Source organism: Mustela lutreola, chromosome 3, assembly GCF_030435805.1.
Source record: "Mustela lutreola isolate mMusLut2 chromosome 3, mMusLut2.pri, whole genome shotgun sequence".
NCBI classification, from domain to species: domain Eukaryota; kingdom Metazoa; phylum Chordata; class Mammalia; order Carnivora; family Mustelidae; genus Mustela; species Mustela lutreola.
In genome coordinates, this window is record NC_081292.1 from 185,735,647 (window position 1) to 185,755,131 (window position 19,485).

Consider the following 19,485-nt stretch of genomic DNA (forward strand, 5'->3'; position numbering starts at 1 on the left):
TTACACAGTGATGAGTTAAACATAGGCTTTATAGTCTAGCTGTTTATTATTATTAATGTAGATCTTCAGTTGGTAATATTAAAACAAATTAATGTGTTTCAGCTATGTCAATATCCTATTCAGGGTTGGGCCCATTCTCTCTTGTCCTGGTCCTGGAGTGTACCAAGAATTGCTATTCCGGTGCTTATGGTTATGCACAGTTGTGCAGCCCTAGCTGAGCCACTGTTCTAACTAGGTTCAGTAGGCGAAGTGACTTTGGAAGTGATCCTAAAGATCAACCTCAGGAGGTTAATTGTACATGTTCAAAACTAATTCTGTGCATGCCTCAGTTAAATCTGGGCTATTTGAACTGTTCTTCAAAACTTGCCATTACTGGAATTTAGGAAAGCAGAACACTGGAATCCTCAGATTAGCTAATTTTTGTGGAAGCTATTTCATGATAAAGCTATATATTTTTTTGGTTTTACTGTTAGTGAAGTGAGCACACAAAAACAAATACTACTTAAGTTCTGGTAGACTCCTTGTTTGATAAAGGGATTGACAAGGAGTAGAATCACCAACATCAAAGAAAGGAAGTAGAGGCAGAGATTATGGTCTGAGACTTGGAAATCATCCTAAAGACAACCTGGGTCTGCTGGCCTCTGACAGAAGCACTTGGAACACTGAGGAGTGAGGCAGATCACCATGATCTGGCCAAATAGAGTAATTGAACTTCTCAGTACAACTATAGGAATAAAATATGTCAACAGTTTACTGGTAAAGATATTCATTCATGTATTGTGTATTGTTTTAATTTGCCTCTGTTTATTTGCCTTTTTTTTAGCTTTTTCATTTTTAAAAATCATTTTTTAGCAACTGTATGTCCTGGGTATAGCTTATTTCTGATTGCTAAGGGGAACTCCTAAAATATCTGCCAAAACACCTCAATCTATAGTCAGGAATAGGGCACAAAGCTGTATCTTTCTCTGTGCAAAACAAAAATAAAAAAGAATTCACTATCTTTAATGTCCTTCCACATTTTCTTCTGTTTCCTTTTGGTTGGTCTAATAATTGCCTTAAGTTCTATTCTGATCAGAGATTATGATTCCTGATTTACATAAGCTAGAGCTTCCAAGATTAATGTCAGCTAAGGCCTTTTCTAAAATGAAATCATAAACGATGCTTTCAAAAGTAAATTTTGAAAGAAATTTGAAAACCTTACAGGAAATAGTAGAAACAGATATGGCCAATATAGATGCCAGAATATAGATACTTAGAGTAGGGCAAAATTTGGAGGTCTCATTGTCTATGTACCCCACCTTAAACTACTTTGAATTATGTTTTGTGAAAGAATACCACAGTCCCCAAGTAGGTGTGTGTGACATTTGGAGTTATGGCACTGTGTGCCTTCCAGTATAAAGGAAAATCTTATATATATTAAACTCTTAATGCATAGTTTTGAGATTACTTTGAAGATATAAATTTCCTGGGAAGTCATGGGTTGTAATAAAATACATAATCATCATCAGGAAATTAGATGTAGTAGGTGAAGGTGTCCAGAAGAGCCTGAGAGAGACTCTATAACCAAAGTTAAACCAACGACAGAACAACTCCATGATTACACTGGAAAGATGACAAGCAGCTACCAAGAGAAACGATTTGATACTTTTTGAGCTGACCTCTCACCTGCATTGGTCACATGGTGAGTCAGTAATTTTAAGCGAAGTGACTGTACTGAAAAAGTGACTCTGTGCACCTGTAACATCCCTTCACATGTAGAATCACATCCCCAAATCCCGCCTTGACTTTCCAAGTGAATAGTATTTATTTGTGAACAAAACCATTAGTGAGTTGTAGACTAAACAGATGGTAGAGAAAGAAGGCAGGGAGCAGGGGTTCAAGTCATCTTCAGAGCTTGAGAAAACCAGAACAATCTTGGACACTGAATCCTGGGAGTGGTGAAGGAAAGTATTTCCTCCAGAGGTGCCCAGTATCTGAAGCACCTTGTCTTTAACCTTGTTCAGAAAAAAAAAAAAAAATCCAAGAGCCAAATTCTAGATATTCAGGACTGACTGCCTAATGGGGATTAGACTTGGAAAGACTCATCATAGTTGGGACAGAGCCAAAGTTGAGGTAATGGGCATGTGCCAGCATGGCTCCAGTCAGCCCCAGGCTGGTTGCCATCAGCATTGCAGAGTGGGCATGGGCACCAGGAAGCTGAACCATGTTTCGAACTCAAACATTGACAGGAGAACTCACACATTGCTTTACTGATTTCATGCGTAGAACCTGAATCAGTCATGGAAAGGTGTGAGGAGCAAAGGAGAGTTTCACTAGCCCTCTTCAATATTTAATGACATTCAGCAGCAGTTATTGAGCATTAATCATTCTAAAGCATTTTGATATAAAATAGTTTATGATCTTAAACATTTGACAATGTAGTGGAAAAAAAACAAGAAATTCAGGGTCCTTGAGAGAAACATAAAGAACTATGTTGGATTCAAAGGCGAGTGAGAGGATATCCTAAGGGTATTTATTCAAAAGACATCATGGAAGAAGTCAGCCTGAGGATTTGTGGTAGGAGCTTAGAGAGGGGCGAGTTTATCCCAGGTAGAAGAGATGGCATAAGCAAGTCAAGGACCAGAAAGCAGAGGTATGTTTGCACATTGTAATATATATGACTTTGGCAAGCAGTCAAATATGTATAGTAGGCTATTGAAAAATTGGCTGGAGCCAGATTGTGGAGGCATTGGTATCAGAGAGAATAGGTTGTCATTAAGGCATTTAAGCAAGGTTACTCCTGGAAACCTTTATGCCAGAGTTCCTCACATGTATCCTGAAATCACAATTAAAATTACTTAATTAGAAAGTACCTTGAATAATTTAAGCATAGAGCCTTTTTCTTTTCTCCCAATTTATAATAGATTTCTTTTTACTGATCCGGATATTCAAGTGCATTAGAACTCTGCTGTATCATAAATTCCTGGGTCAGCTCATGTCTTCTTTAATTATAAAAGCCTAAAACAACATGGCTTTCTTGCCATGGATACATGATCCCTCAGCCCTCAAATGAGGGAATCCATTGCATGTCATTCATGCCATCTACAGCCTACCTTTTATTTTCTGCAATTTTTTTAACCTAATAAATTATAACAGAAGGTGAAACCTAGCCAACATAGTTATTTCCCTCCAAATCAAAGTGTTCAGCTTAAGTCTAGGCATTGAAACTTTCTCCATAGAGGTTGAGGTTCAGAGTGTTTTAGCTGAGCCTTACTGAGTTAAAACATCTTAATGGCAATTTAAATATTATGAGTCACTGAACCAAGAGCCTGTAAAATGCTGTGTCCTGCCTCTGGTACAGCAGACACTACATAGAAAAGAAGGCAAGAGAATGTAGGACAAGTCCTACTGGCCTGGCAGGAGTCCCACCTAATTCCTTATGACGTGTCCAATGCAGGTGACACCTTCTGGAAGGTGTGGATAGGCAGTTAATATCATGGAGAGTAGGAGGTGTGGTTCAGCTTTTTTTTTTTTTTTTTTTTACAGTAGGGCATTATCTGAATGACACTCATTCTCTCTTGAGGCTGGACTTCATGCAATAAGCAATAACTGGATGTTATTTTAAAATAAGCAAAGCCACTGACAGGTCTGGTCTGTGTTCTTGTTTCAGAGGAAGAGTTGGTTGAGAAGTGCTCCTTGGTCAAGGATTAAGCCAAAGGAATAACTGAGCAGCAGAAGAACTGTGGGTTTCTTACCCCAGCCCTCAGGAAAGCTATGCCGTGAAAAGGCTTTGACCCACTGACACTGCAAGTTGGAAAAGGTACCAGTTCTTCTGTGGAGTAGAAGAAAAGAAAGGAATTCTCTTGCTTGTGGTGTTTGAAGGATGGCTTCCCAGTTTCATCAGCTTCGGGTCCTGGTCTGGAAAAATTGGCTAGGTGTCAAAAGGCAGCCGGTGAGTAGAAAAAGGGAAGGGGGGTCCCTGGGGCAAAACTCCAGGCAGTCCTAAAGTGTGATGTTAGTAGAGGTAAAAAGAGAAGAGTTTCAGGCAATTTTCTAAAGGAGGAATGAGATATTTAGAAAACATCCCTATATCTGTCTTACAGCTAATGGGGCAAGTCTAAACATACCCTCAAAACTGCTTTTTGGTTTCAGTAAATTAAAAGGGTAAACCGGGACATGCCCTGAGCAAAGAAAGGGATATACTTTGTTGCTGGCTGCGTTGGAACTAGGGTCGAATTCTAGGTTTTAGGCCAAAATACTTTCAGAACTTTTCTTAATAAATTTAGTTAAAAATGAGATGAAGGAAAATATCAGATGAAAGGAATAATAAATGGGCAGAAATGCATTTGAAACTGAAAGTGATGGAAAGCTTGTTTGAAAAGATATAGAAAGGAAATAGTTTGAAGGCTGTTGGCATAGAAAAGCTTCTACAAAATTTCAGTACCTAAAAATTATTTATTAGAAATGACAAACAAGAGTCAATATATGTGCCATGCTTCAGGAGTGTTATTGAATCACTTAACTTTGCAGCTACAGTCTGTCTACTCCATTTATTGGAACATTTTTTTTTGTGCTCTTACATTCATGTTTGCTTTTGAAATTACAAAGCCAGCTATTAAATCCTCATCAGATAGGGTGTAGGGAGATTGAGAAAGGAATTGGCTTCTTTGGGTAGTCACATGCTCAGAAGAACGTTTGAAAACCAGAGAAATTCAAGAAGTCACTCCAGATATTTAATTTTAGAGTGGTAATTCCTAGCCTCAAATATTCGAATAATATAAATACCATGCAGATAATGGGTGTCCTAGAAACCAACATTTCATCTGTGTACCTTATCTCGCTCTGTGTTTGATGGCGGTGTCTGACGTCTTACTTGAATGTTCTGATGTATATATTGAAAAAGAGAAGGAATGTTCACCCACCTTTGTGAATGTGGTGGGTAGGATTTAAAAATCATAAGCCTATATGTGATTTCATAGGTGTAGGGTTTGGACATAAAATTTTAAATCATTAATTTTTTAGTTAAATCATGAGCGTTCCTTTTCAGTTAGAAACAACACAAAATAAAACCTGTCATAATTATTCCATGGTAGGTTCTAAGTGAAATTCAGAAGGAAAAGAATCTGGATAGATGGATGTGGTCAAAAGATGAGAGTTGGATTCTTGGTTCTGCCTCTCAGAACTGCATGACCTGAGTAGCATATCTGTTTCTCTGAGCACTGGTTTTTCTCTTTGCAAAATGGGCCCAGGGTATACCATATTTGTCTCATAGAGTGGTAAGAGCCAAATGTGCCAGTTTATTTCAAAGTGTTTTGCAAATGGTGGACACTTGGCATGTAGATTATGGAGAGATTTGGAGTGATGTGTTTGTCATATTTTATTCAAAGTAAGGGTAAAAGGAAATCCAGGAGAAGGGGTTGTGGGAGAGAAGAAGAAATATACAGTACAGTTCTTAAGTGATGAAAACTCACTAGTTAAAAATAAAAGCAGAGAGGAACTGAAAACATATCTGTTGTTACTGATAAACTGGATGATGAGGTTATATATTTTCCTTACAACTCCATTTTACCTAAAAATTAAAAAAAAAAAAAAAAAACCTTCAGGTGAATACAGTTTTTTTCATTGAGAAATTTTATCTTTAGAAACTTTAATAAGTTCTTGCCTTATCTGTAAAGTAGCTGGGATATCAATTTTCTACTTTAGAGTTTGTCTCCATTTTAGTCAATTTCTGCTGGATATGGCATATTTAAAGGAGATGGAATTCAGGCATGCTAATACATTTTCACCATGATACCTTATATTATTCTTATGTAGTCAAAATCCCTAAAAAGTCTGTGGTAATTATACTTCTGCCTAAGGAAAGAAAATACATCATCTTTTAGCTCATGTGGGGACATCAGAGGATTCAGATCATAAGACTACCTTGAGACCCAGGACAGGTTAAGTGTTGGTTGCAGGAAATGAAATCAGAAATAGTTCTGAATTTGTGGAAATACAGAGGACCTACTTGAATCCATTATGATCAACTAGAGAGACACAAGAGACCTTTAGAAAATGGTGGTGCCCATTTTAGAACATGGTGGTGCCCAAAGGAGAAGGAAAAACAATCCTAGATGGAGGGCAAGAGGGCAAAAAAAGCTACATCCATTCTTCATAGCTTAGCTTGGGCCAGCCCTATTTTCTGCCCTTAGAAAGAAGACTTGGGGACACAGGTGGAAAGGATGTACATGTGGTAGGGTTAACAGGGAAGGATGAGACAATGAAGAGGTTGGAAAGTTAGGATTAAAGACATAAAAGATGTGAAATGAAAAAAATTGTGAAAAGAGAAAATATAAACAAATTAAAAGAGAATGTGAAAAGAAGAGGTATATAAATTTGAGGAGGGGACATAGTCTGTGTGAAGCAACTGGACTTTGTCATCACCAAGCAATTATTTAAAATGCAAGTGTTCTTATTTCTCTCATAATCTTTCTGAATGATACTTTAAAAAGTATACTTTTATACCCAAGAAAATAGAAATGAAGTTGTGTGACACTGGAAATTTATAGTCTTTAATGAATGTTAAAGAATAATCACCACCAAGACATCCTCCTCCATTGTATATTTAAGAGATTCTATCACAGAGCAAGATGGTGGGAAGGATAGTCTGTATAGGAAGAAGTTAGGAATCTACTAATGTGGAAACAAATGACATACAAGGAAAAAAAAAAACCCAAGAAAAACAAATATATAGGCAAAATAATAGAGTGGGGATTACTGAGGAAATACATTATAAAAATATATACTAGGATAGAAAGTGAGAAAAAGAATTTCAAACACCTATGTAGTTTAAGAAATAGAAAGATAACGGGATAAGCAAAATCTTGAGTTTGGCTACAAAAAAAAAAAAAAAAAAAAAGGCAGGATCCTCGGTTTTGGAGGTGACTTCCCTCAAAATTGTTCTGAGAGTAAATGTTTCTCTTTAATTTTTTAATAAAATCAAACATCAGAATTCTGAACTATTTGGGATTATCTAACGGCCTTAATTTTACAGGGCCTAAGTGAGCTCAAGGAACTTGTCCAAGGTGACACAGTGATTTTAAAGACTCAAAGTCAGATTTCCCCCAAAAGAGATTTATTCTTTTCACTACCTCCTACTGCCTCCCTCTTGCCACTGAGTTGAAATTCCTTTTCCAACATTCTTGGATCCCAACTCAGAGTTCAGCTTGCCAGTGAAGATCATAATTGCTAAAGAGGCCTTAGATATTGCTGTTTTTTAGTATTAATGGTTACATCAACTCTCAATTAGATAGCAAAAAAAAAAAAAAAACTGCTAAAAGAGTGTGAAAAAATACATTAAGCACCAACAGAAATGTTAGGTAATACAAAAAATCAATTAGATGCAGTTGTTCTCCTGCTGGGCTTGTAATTTAATTCTAGAAATAATAAAAAAATGAAGATACATTCCACTGGAGATGGTTAGCGACAGGGAGGCTCACCTAATGAGATGCTAGTTAATGATAGGAAACTGAGTCCTGGCGCAGCAGAGACTGCAGGATCGAAGACTAGATAGTGCAAGATCGGAGTTTATCGTTCATTGAAAGATGATGAATTCTAAATCAGCATATCAAGGATTGACTTCAGATCTCTATAGAAGTGGAATCTAATTCCAGACTTACCGACAGAAGAAGAAAATTACCTTGAGCTGTTTATTTTAATCTAACTATTTGGCTAGGGGGTCGCATTTTAGTTAAGTTGGCAATAGAACCAGGCATTCCCACAACTTGACTGATTTCTAATACTTTGTTGTTGTTTTTTTCTTTTTAAGATTTTATTTATTTATGTATTTGAAAGAAAGAGAGAGCAAGCTCGCACGTGAGTGGGGAGAGGGGCAGAAGGAGAGAGACACAGAAGCAGACTTGACACTGAGTGCAGAGCCCTGTTCGGGAATCAAGCTCATGACCCTAAGATCATAACCTGAGCTGAAATCAAAAGTCTGCATTTAACCAGCTGAGCTACCCACATGCCCCTGATTTCTAACCCTTTGGCTAAAGTTAGATACTTTCTCCCCAGTCCCCACCTTTCTCATATAACATCCCCTCACAGTGTCTAGAGAAAGAGGAAGTGCTAGCTTCAAAATTTTGGAGAAGTTTGTCTATGCATGAAAAAAAAAGTTTTGATTGAAGCAATTTAGGATTAAACTGTAATCTCAAATTTCTAAATTGGATTAAAATAAACTAGGTCCTGAGCAATTACCCGATCAAATATTCCAGGCCCATTCACCTCTTCCAGATCTATTACCGCTTATCCCCTTAATCCCTTTTAATTGTCCAAAAAAATTTGGATCTACCTGTTGATATTGGTGCTGGCCACATGGCAGACATGCATATTTAGTTTAGTCAAACAATAAAAAGCAAATGAGGGATACCTAGGTGGCTCAGTCACTTAAGCATCCAACTCTTGATTCTGGCTCAGGTCATGATCTTACAGTTGTGACATCAAGCCCTGTGCTGGGCTCTGCACTGAGCTTGGAGTCCGCTTAAGATTCTCTATCCCTGGGTGCCTGGGTGGCTCAGTGGGTTAAGCCGCTGCCTTCGGCTCAGGTCATGATCTCAGGGTCCTGGGATCAAGTCCCTCATCGGGCTCTCTGCTCGGCAGGGAGCCTGCTTCCTCCTCTCTCTCTCTGCCTGCCTCTCTGCCTACTTGTGATCTCTCTGTCAAGTAAATAAATAAAATCTTAAAAAAAAAAAAAAAGATTCTCTATCCCTCTACCCCACCTCCCACTGGCACACTCTCTCTCTCAAAAAAAGAAAAAGCAAATGAGATGAAGATGTTTTAGACGTGAGAGCGATAGAAAAATAAATTGGCTTGAAGTCCTATAAAAGGTGTTGTTTTACCATGCATCATAGAAAATGTACCAATCTCAAAGGGTGCTTGGTGGCTCAGATAAGTGTCTGCCTTCTGCTTAGGTCATGATCCCAGGATCCTGGGATTCTACTCTCTCTTCGACGTGCTCTTGCTCTGTCTCACTGTCTTTGTCACTATCTCTGTCCCTACCTCTTTCTCTGTCACAAATAGATAAATAAATCTTTAAAAAAAAAAAGATACTCGGCATCAGGGAAATACAAATCAAAACCACAATGCGATATCACCTCACACCAGTCAGAATGGCTAAAATCAACAAGTCAGGAAATGACAGATGCTGGCGAGGATGCGGAGAAAGGGGAACCCTCCTACACTGTTGGTGGGAATGCAAGCTGGTGCAGCCACTCTGGAAAACAGCATGGAGGTTCCTCAAAATGTTGAAAATAGAACTGCCCTATGACCCAGCAATTGCACTATTGGGTATTTACCCTAAAGATACAAATGTAGTGATCCAAAGGGGCACATGCACCCGAATGTTTATAGCAGCAATGTCCACAATAGCCAAACTATGGAAAGAACCTAGATGTCCATCAACAGATGAATGGATCAAGAAGATGTGGTATATATACACAATGGAATACTATGCAGCCATCAAAAGAAATGAAATCTTGCCATTTGCAACAACATGGATGGAACTAGAGCGTATCATGCTTAGCGAAGTAAGTCAAGCAGAGAAAGACAACTATCATATGATCTCCCTGATATGAGGAAGTGGTGATACAACATGGAGGCTTAAGTGGGTAGAAGAAGAATAAATGAAACAAGATGGGATTGGGAGGGAGACAAACCATAAGTGACTCTTAATCTCACAAAACAAACTGAGGGTTGCCGGGGGGAGGGGGTTTGGGAGAAGGGGGTGGGATTATGGACATTGGGGAGGGTATGTGATTTGGTGAGTGCTGTGAAGTGTGTAAACCTGGTGATTCACAGACCTGTACCCCTGGGGATAAAAATATATGTTTATAAAAAATAAAAAATTAAAAAAAAAAAAAAGAAAGAAAGAAAACTTACCAATTTCCAAAATGTATTATAATCTGTAAGTATAGATTTCAGAAAGTGTCCCCTATCTCAGTTTTTAGAAGAGTCATTTCTATGGATGGCGGTGTTCAGTAGCAGAAAGCCCAATTAACTGAGAGCTCTGCCACTTCTGTTTGCTTGTTTTGGGGGTGGAAGTAAGGTTTATTCCAGACTAAAATACCAGCCCTTACTTCACAATGTGAATCTTGGAATATTCCTGTTACCACCAAGTAGCAGTCATTCTTGATTTATGAGATAGTGCAAAAGGAAAGGAACAGGGAGCGGAAAGAAGAAGCAATGTGCTTTATATGTGGAAAGCTGGGCAGTTTTTACTTTGAAGCTTGTAATAAACAGTTACGATTCTAGGGTTGTCTTGGTGGCATAGTCCTTTGAGTGTCCAGCTCTTAATTTTATCTCAGGTCATGACAGAATCAGGGTCTTGGGATAAGCCCCACCTTGGGCTCCACGCTGAGCTTGGAGTCTGCTTGGGCTTCTTTCTCTCTCTCTGCCCCTCCCACTCATGCTCTCTCTTTCTAATAAATAAATAATTTTTTTTAAAGTTATGATTCTAGGTTACAGGACAATCTTTAAATGATTTTCAGTGAAAATCATTTACACTGAACTAATGAAAGTATAGTGATCTTGATCAAAGCGAGTTAGTACTATATCCTGCAGTGATTTGACTACACAGCTGAATGATTAACTGTGCAGGTGCTGAAGCCAGGCTCCCTGGGTTCAAATACCAGCTCTGCCATTTAATGGTTTATGGAATGAAGACTTAATTAATCTCTTTAAGATTCTGATTTCCCATCTGCAGGAAGAAATGAGGTGATTATATTAAATGAGATAATGCATGTTAAGTATTTAACATAGCATCCTACAAAATCTAAGCAGTCAGTAAATATAAGCATTTATCATTTGGATGATGATATTGAATTGATACTAATTATAAGACCACTTGACAAGAATTCATCCTGGGAAAGATATTTTGAAATCATATTATCAGAGAATTGTTGAAGGAACTACACCAGAGGAGAGGGGTCTCTATTCAAATACTTGAAGAATTCTCATGTGAAAAAAGGGGCCAAACTACAATGAATGAGTGTTAGTTTCAGGAAGGAATATATCACCTTGATATGAGGGGCAAAAATCAGACAATGTGAATTGTCCAATAATGAAGTCTTTTGAAATAATGAACCTTCTAGTCACTAGAACCATTCAAGTAGAAGCTGAATAAGCCATATGGCAAAGATGTTTTCCCTAATTTTTGATATACCAGTCATTCTGGACTGACTTCTTTTCCTGAAATATTCCACCCTCTTTCCCATCTGCGGGTCTTCACACATATGGTTCCTCTGCTTGAAAGATTCCCACTTGCTCACATCCCATCCAACACACATATCCTTTCTTCTGCCTGACCCTTTCTCATCTTCTAGGTTTCAGACTCAGTCCCCTTCCTTTATCTTCCTTTTGCACTCAATGTCCTGTGACTTAGCATCATCTGTTACATTTGATTATAATTTTTTTAATGTTTTCCTTCCCTAAACGGCTGAATTTTTTAATTACTCTATCCTCAGTACCTGGTACACAGTAGATGCTTGATAATTTTTTATTGTATTATGAATGTAAGTCTCTCTAAGACCATGATTCCATGAAAGAGAATGGAACAGCTTCATCTGAAACATTTTATTTTTATTGATTTTCAGAATTAGGCAGAAGAATCCCCATTGCATCTTGAAAATTGTACTGATACTCAGTATCATTCACTTCAGACGCAAGTTCAGAATACCCTAGTGCAAGGGACACAAACTCAAATGTCTGTACAGGAAAAAGGAATAATATGACTGTGTGAGGTGGGCCAAGCATAAGACAGTAAGGAATGGTGACACTTATGAGGAAGACTAGATTGTGGATCCCCTATTTAAAAGAATTCAAATAGCAGGAGTTTCCTCAAAGTTTTAAATATATGGTAACACTGACTAATTTAAAGTTCACCTATATTTTATTTTCTTTCACCTCTATTTTACTTTCAGTGAAAATGATTTTTAAGAGTAATAAAAATGGTGGACACAAATAGAATCAGATGGGCCAACAATAATTAGAATAAAAGATGCTGAAAAAGTAATGGTGTATGAATTCTCTAAAAGCCAAAATTATGTGCTTTGCTCAGATTTTTCAGAAAATCAGATTTGAGAGGTTTTCAAAAATTTAAGAGAATAGCAAATGGAGAGGCAAATGTTACTAGGTAATTAAGATTAGTTAATAGGTACTACAGATTAGCTCTCAATGAGAATTTTGGAGTGAATTTGTATTTGGTTCTTTCAAGGAATTTCTTAAGATTTAAACTTGAGATTTTTTGAGTGGATGTCTTTGCTGACTTCAGGGTCATTGAAATGTGTCCTGCCATCATCATTAATTTCCCAAATCTTGTCCCATGTGTGCAGTGGGATAGGGTTCCTAAATAGGAAACATGTCTGTTTTTTATCTTTTTCCTTGGCTCTTCATCTTTTCTCTTTTGCTGCTTTTTAAAAATTGGCTCTGCATTTTTAAAAAGAATTATTTTAAAGATAATTTCTAAATTTTAAATTGTGAAACAATTTCAAATTTTAAAAGTTGCAAGAACTGTACAAATAGCTTTCTTTCTAGAGCCAGTTGAGATTGATGCCCCATTACTTTGGATACTTTAGTGTCCCTACTTTACAAACAAGGACATTCACCTACTGTCAACATCACCATCAGATCTTTAGACACAATTCAGGATCATCAGTTGTCTCAACCATATCTTTTATAACAAAAGATTCCACTTCAAAATCACATTCTGCATCCAGTTTTCATGTCTCTGGTCTCCTTCAGTCTATAACAGTTGGTTAGTCTTTTCTTGACTTTCATGACCCTCACACATTTTGAACATTTAAGACTGTTGTTTCCTTACTTTTAGACTCTGGCTATTTATCTTTGGCAGGAATACTTCAAAAATGATGCCGTGTTCTTGCACCTTTGCCTCACATCAGGAGGTACATAATGTCTGTCTGTCCCATTTTGAGACTCTGTGCATATCCCATTCATCATTAAATTTCCAATTTTTCTGTTTATGTACTTATACCTACATAGATTCCTGGATTCTTAGTTTATTCAGTTAGATGTAATTTTTTATTTTCATAATATTATATTTTCTTACTGTTTAAATTTGTCTAGTAGGTCAAATTTGATGCTCAAGTTTGTGAGAGGCTAATATCTGTGTCCTATTGACATCCCCCTCATTTTCATTTTCTTTTTTTATTTTTTTAAGATGATATTTTTTTATTTGAGACAGAGAACATGAGCAATAGTGAGGGGCGAGGGAGAGGGAGAAATAGACTCCCTGATGAGCAGGGAGCCCGATGTTCTCAGTCCTCAGGACAGGATCCCAATATTATGACCTGAGCCAAAGGCAGATGCTTAACCAGCTGAGCCACCTAGGCACCATTCCCCACCATTTCCTGACATTCTCTAAGCAGTGTATCTATCACCTTTCTTCTTTCTTTCTTTCATCTGTCTATCCATCTGTGTAATCTCTGTGTCTATATCTATTCTATAGCTCTGACTGGGCTTGAAAACAGTTGACACTCCAATAGCAACGAGAACACCTAGCTTTCACTAAAAGAAGCTAAGGTTTCTTGGAAACGTAGGTATTTCCAGGTTGGGACAGAAAAAATACATGATGAGGCAGAAACAACTTTTCTGAAACCAGGAAAAAAAAGCAAATAAACAAATTTTACCCACCCATTTATTATTGCTATGTTTTATGTCTCTTAATGCATTTTGGAAACCAGGCATTCCTACCCATATCTTTAATTCTAATCCAACACTATAAAACTCTTATTTTCCTGTTTTTCTTGTTAATAATTCCCTTGATGGATAGTGAGAAACCTGGCTCCTCTAATGGATAATGTACTTACTTTTTTGGTCTACCTCCCTGTGTTGAAACAATTACCTGTTTCTAAACCCTGAATAGATACCCTCCTTACCCTACCTGGGTTTTGACCTCCCATGTCTGACTTCTGAACTGAGTGTTTTCTCTTTACCTTGTTAGGGACCCACCTTCTTCCCTGAGTTACTGTGGTGCCTTCAGTCCTAGTGTGGACTAGCCTTTCTCTGGGCCTCAGAAAAGGATTTTCAGGCACCCAATTTTTCCGGAAGGGAAAGGGAGGAGAAAAAGAACAGAATGGGACATCTCAATAGAAACAATCCCTGGAAAAATAAGAGACAAACTACTTAGTATGCATATGCCTTTAGATGTCAAGAATGCCGGGTAGGGGGTGGAACACAAAAATGAGGTATAGAGACAAATGTGAGATAATTAAAATATTAGCAAAAATATGAAACTTTTGAAAACTGCTTTTCCCTTAGTTTTCAAGGAGCCCCAATATCTATATGTGTAAAATCAATAATCAGCCCTTTTCTGAACAAACAAAAAGGAGTCATGGCTCATTGATTTAGTATTTGGATACTTGACACTGCAGTTGCTTCTAGGTGGTTTATGATAATATTTAGAATGGTGTTGGTAGCAATCCTGCTGCTATGAAAATTTAAATTTTGTTTATTTCTTGCTTTTGTGATTAACTTGTCAACCTTAACATTCCCAAGATCACAGTGTGGAGGGCTTCATGTTTATTATCCTTCTAAAATGCAGTATGCAGAAATGTTCTCCAAACCTCTGACCTAAAAATCCCAGGGGAAATCTTTCAATAATAGAGTGCTTATAGGCTTGCTGTAGATTTTTACCTATTATGGAGTCCAAATTTCTTAAACTATTCTGATACAATTTGCATTTTTATTCGGATTTAACCCATGTCTAAAATTTATTTCATTATCAAAACATCTTCATGGAACCATCAAATTAGATAAATTGAGAGACAATTCAAAGATATCCCATGACATATGCCCTTTATTTGAATGTGAATGTACATTTGTGTTGGTCCAGTTGGTCCCAGTTGCTCACTGAATTCTCATGAGGTTGCTCTAGAAAATGAATAGGTGCTCCTGAAAGTAAGTATGGGGCACTAAACTTATTCAGAATATATATATGTTTTTTAAGAATAACTATGACTTCAAATATAAAGCCAAGAAATCCACAAACATTAAATTTTTAAACCCCAGTTCTTCATAGTCTACATTTCAAATGAATCATACAGAATAAAAATGGTACCTGCGTCTAGGTCTTTGAAGAGCAGACTCTAATTTTTGAATGTATCAGAGACTAGGCTGGAATAACACATCTTATATCTCTACAACACTCATTTTTCTTTCTTTTTTCCTTTCCTTTTTTTTTTTTTTTTTTTTTTTAAAGATTTTTACTTATTTGACACAGAGAGACACAGCAATAGAGGGAACACAAGCAGGGAGAGTGAGAGAGGGAGAGGCAGGCTTCTCGCTGAGCAGAGAGCCAGATGCGGCAGTCGATCCCAGGACTCGAGGATCATGACCTGAGCCAAAGGCAGACGCTTAACAACTGAGCCACCTAGGCACCCCTCCATATTTTTTCTGATATACTTTCTGTAAGGCATTATTTTTTCCTTAGAGTAGGATGATAATTAAAACAAAAAAATCGAGCCTAAATATCTTGATATTCAGATCCTTGTTCCCTGCTCTGCTTCCCAACTGGGTATGTGACTGTGGGTAAGTTAATGGATAAGGCTGTGCTAATCTTCTGCACCACAGAGAATAAGAAAGAAAGTTGGAGGGCACTTGCGTGGCTCAGATGGTTCAGTGTCTGCCTTTGCCTCCAGTCCTGATCCCAGGTCCTGGGATCGAGTCCTGCATTAGGTTCTCCTCTCAGCAGAGAGCATGTCTTTCCCTCTCTCTCTGCTGCTCCCCCTGCTTGGGCTCTATCATTGTCTCTGTCAAATAAATAAATAAAAATTCTTTTAAAAAAAAGTTGGATCAGGTCAAGTCTTCTTAGCCTCTTTGTGCCATGGATGTCTTTGGCAGCCTGGTAAAAGCCTATGGTCCTTCTAAGAATAGTCCTTTGAAATCAGTAAAATAAATAGAATTGCAAATAAAACTGATTCTAGTCATTAAGTCATTAAACCGATTCAGTCATTAAGGTACTAAAAAACAAATGTATGATATGGTAGCACGTGTTTCTTTATTATAGCACTCAATAAATAAGTAAATATGGTAAACCTGTAACTACTATAATTTTTAATTGTCGCTCTGACTAGAAGCATACCTTTGAGGTATCTGCAACAGTACTAATAGGATTTGATATTTGTGACAAAGTCACAGGCACTTCCAAGAGCATTATGGGTTGTTGCCTACGTTCGTCATTAATGGAAACGCTAAATTTCAATCAAATAGTGGAGAAAATAAAAATGTATTTTTTTCCTGCCCAAGTTTTTAAATGCCCTGAATTCTGTCCATTCATTTGAAGGAACTTTCCAACAGAAATATTCTAGGACTTTATCTGCAGTCCTGCTAGTTAGGTAAGGTGGTATATACATTTAGCACTGCTGTACTCCCAAGTGTGGTTCACGGACAGCAGCAGCAGCATCGCCCACCTGCAGCTTGTGAGAAGTGCAGAATCTCTCTGCCCAACCTCAGATCTTCTGAGTCTGAATTTGCATGTTTCCAAGATCCCTTGGTGATCTGGTATGCGCATTAATGCTTGAGAAGCATTGCTACAGATGTAGCTGTTCAGCCTCTCTGGGACCTTTTCAGCTGTGATCAGACCAAGTATCCTCGGGTTTCTCCCACTTGCTAAAAATATACCCTTAAATCTGCGGTCCAAGAAGTTGGTTACAGGCCTTTCAGCAAGAACAGCAGTACTATAGACACTCAATGGAGATTTTCATAGTCAACTTAAGGATCAATAATTGAACAGATTTAGATGGTTTTGGAGATTTACTGAGCCTCAGGCAGATTGAGATTTGTCAGAAGCCTATCGTCTCTGAAGTGGTGGGGAGTGGAGGAGAAGTGGTAACAAGTCTGCATAACCAGGCAGAAACATAGTTCCAAGCTGAACTTTATTAAGAACAGGGGAAGCAGGAGAGGGAGGTTCTTGTCTCATGGAGTCCGAGAATGAACCTGGCCAACAGAGGAGAATGAGCAAAGCAATAGGACTTGATTCATGAAGGAGACAGAAAAAGATCTCAAGAGTGAGAGGCATCCTGACCAGGTTTCCAACATGGGCCTCCACTGACAGTCTTTTATTCAGAACTGACCAGGGAGCTTATGGTCTTACCAAGCTTCTTGGGAGGTCTTGACTTGAGAAATGACTGGTGATAACATCTTTAATGGCTTGCTTCTCCTTTGGGGTCTGGTCATTCTTTGTGGTCAAGATGTGACTGCCATAAAAAGAACCAAGAACCCATCTCTGACATCTAGGGCAGGGTGATCTGGTTTATTCCCTTATCTCTGGTTTCCTTAAGTCTCAGGATTTCAGGGACTTTCTTGAACTTAGTCATGTAGTCCCCTACCTATCCCCCCTTCCTAACCCCACTGGTCCCTTACTCATTGGTGGCGTTTGTTCTATAGGGTTTGGTTTGAGCACTGTAACTGTTTGTGTAGCACAGTTGATCTTGAGAATATGTGTTTTTCACTGCTTTGGAGCCAGTTTTAATTCATATGTAAAATATTAAGTATACATCTTATGAACTGAATCATGTCTATGTGGGGAGAGAAACCACTAATAGTCTTATGGTGAAATCCTCTAATAGAAATTTTGATGCAGTGTACATTTGTTGAGCATCTGTTTTGTACCAGTTGAAATTCAGAAATAAAGAAGACACTTCCTGCTGTAAAAGAATTGCCAACTTATTAAAGCCAAGAAAAAAAAAAGTAGGTATATAGATGATAAGAGTATAAGTTCTATGATAAAAGCAGGCACGAGATACTATTTATAGTGGCACTACTTATAGTACATAGACCATTAAGTTCCCATTTATTCATCTACTTATTGATTCATTTATTCATTCATTGCTTTACGCATGTGTATCATACACAAATCTCTATGGCTAACTCTAGAATCCTGACATTGGAAGCGGTAGGTAAGATAGGTCTAGGTTGGGATTATTTTGGGGTTTTATTATGCTCTGTTTAGAATGTTGAACATTATCCAACAAGCAAGTAAAGATTTTGAAGTAGGGAAATTACTGATGAGGTCATCATTCTTGGGACGGTCATGAGAGGTGACTCTAAAGGGAGCTTCAGAAGCTCATTTTAAGGAAAAAAGCATTCTTGTGTTCACTTCAGGTTCTCCTGTAGTCTTAAAAATCTCTCATTCCCTTCTAATTAATAGTATTTACAATCAAATATCTGGTTTGTGTTGGACTTTTATATATTGTACTTCTTGCCATTTAGTTCAGCAATATAATTAACAATTTTTTTTTCCTGTCATTATTTTGCAGCTTTGGACCCTTGTCTTGATTTTATGGCCAGTCATTATTTTCATAATTTTGGCTATTACCCGGACCAAATTTCCTCCAACAGCAAAACCAACTTGTAAGTAAATGAGATTTGTTTCCCTAATTTTGGGATTATTGTTTTTTTTTTTCTTTTAAAGACTTACTTATTTGAGAGAGAGTAAGAAAGGGAGAGAGCATGTGTGTGCACAGTGGGGAGGGGCAGAGGGAGAAGGAGAGAGAATCCCACGCAAATTCCTCACTGGGTGTGGAACCTGACATGGTGCTCGATATCGTGACCCTGAGATCATGATCTGAGCCAAAATCAAGAGTCGGACACTTAACTAACTATGTCACCCAGGCACCCCTAATTTTGGGATTCTAGTTCAAATTTATTTCAATACCTCCTTAATGTTTTTTTCTAAAATTTTAGTAGTGTTTCCACTTGGAAGTATTTGTATAAATACTTAGCCTGTTTTTTTTCCTCCAGCTTTTTGAATCAGTTAGAAAGGTGAGCCTGTAATATTTATCTAAAAAAATTATGAAGCATGTAGGAGCCACAGTATATTTTAATCTTTGTAAAATTTTGACTCATTTATTATTCACCTCATAAAGCTCATTATGGTATGTACAACACAAACAAGCAGCAATCTCAAGCTAGAACATCCTTTACTTTTGTACTGTGGCAGAAACCACAGGCTGGTATTTGGTCACCTGAACACATGAAATGCAGAGTACTGTACAAATCTCTAATCTCTGTTCAGGGCTGGTATGAGTAGTGCAAATGTATCAACACATTTCATTTGAAAGAACATTGTTTTCCAGTCAGTGCTATTTTAGCTGCATTATTTTGTCATCACCCAGTTGAAAAGTAGGCACAATGCCAATTCAGGCCATTGTTTTCTTTTGGATCCAGAATGGAGATGCAGGAAAGACTCAGAGAAGTCCTCAGAACTGAGAGGGGTGAGCCTTTTAACCCCATGATCTGAGTGGTGTTGTTTCTGCTTTTGTTCCTAAACCTTGGAGCGAGTTGTCTTGGTAGACGAGTGAGGGTTAGGTGAGATGTTTGAGTTTCACAAAGCGGTCATTTTCTGAAAAGCTTCTTGTAGACCAAATTTCTGCAAATCAGATTGTATTTCAGATAAATTATGGTAATTTGCCATATAAAAGAAGACTATACTGAATTATTTGTAAAGAGAATAAT

The 19,485-nt window shown here is 37.7% G+C and overlaps 1 protein-coding gene across 1 annotated transcript in view; it reads left to right on the plus strand.

The window, feature by feature from the left end:
- Positions 1-3,741: 3,741 nt before the first annotated feature.
- ABCA12 (ATP binding cassette subfamily A member 12) overlaps positions 3,742-19,485 on the plus strand; it is a 170,932-nt gene continuing 155,188 nt past the window's right edge. Inside the window, exons 1-2 of the mRNA XM_059168127.1 lie at positions 3,742-3,931; positions 18,288-18,381. Coding sequence (XP_059024110.1) covers positions 3,863-3,931; positions 18,288-18,381 — 163 coding nt within the window. The 5' untranslated portion in view covers positions 3,742-3,862. The remainder of the gene's footprint in view (positions 3,932-18,287; positions 18,382-19,485) is intronic.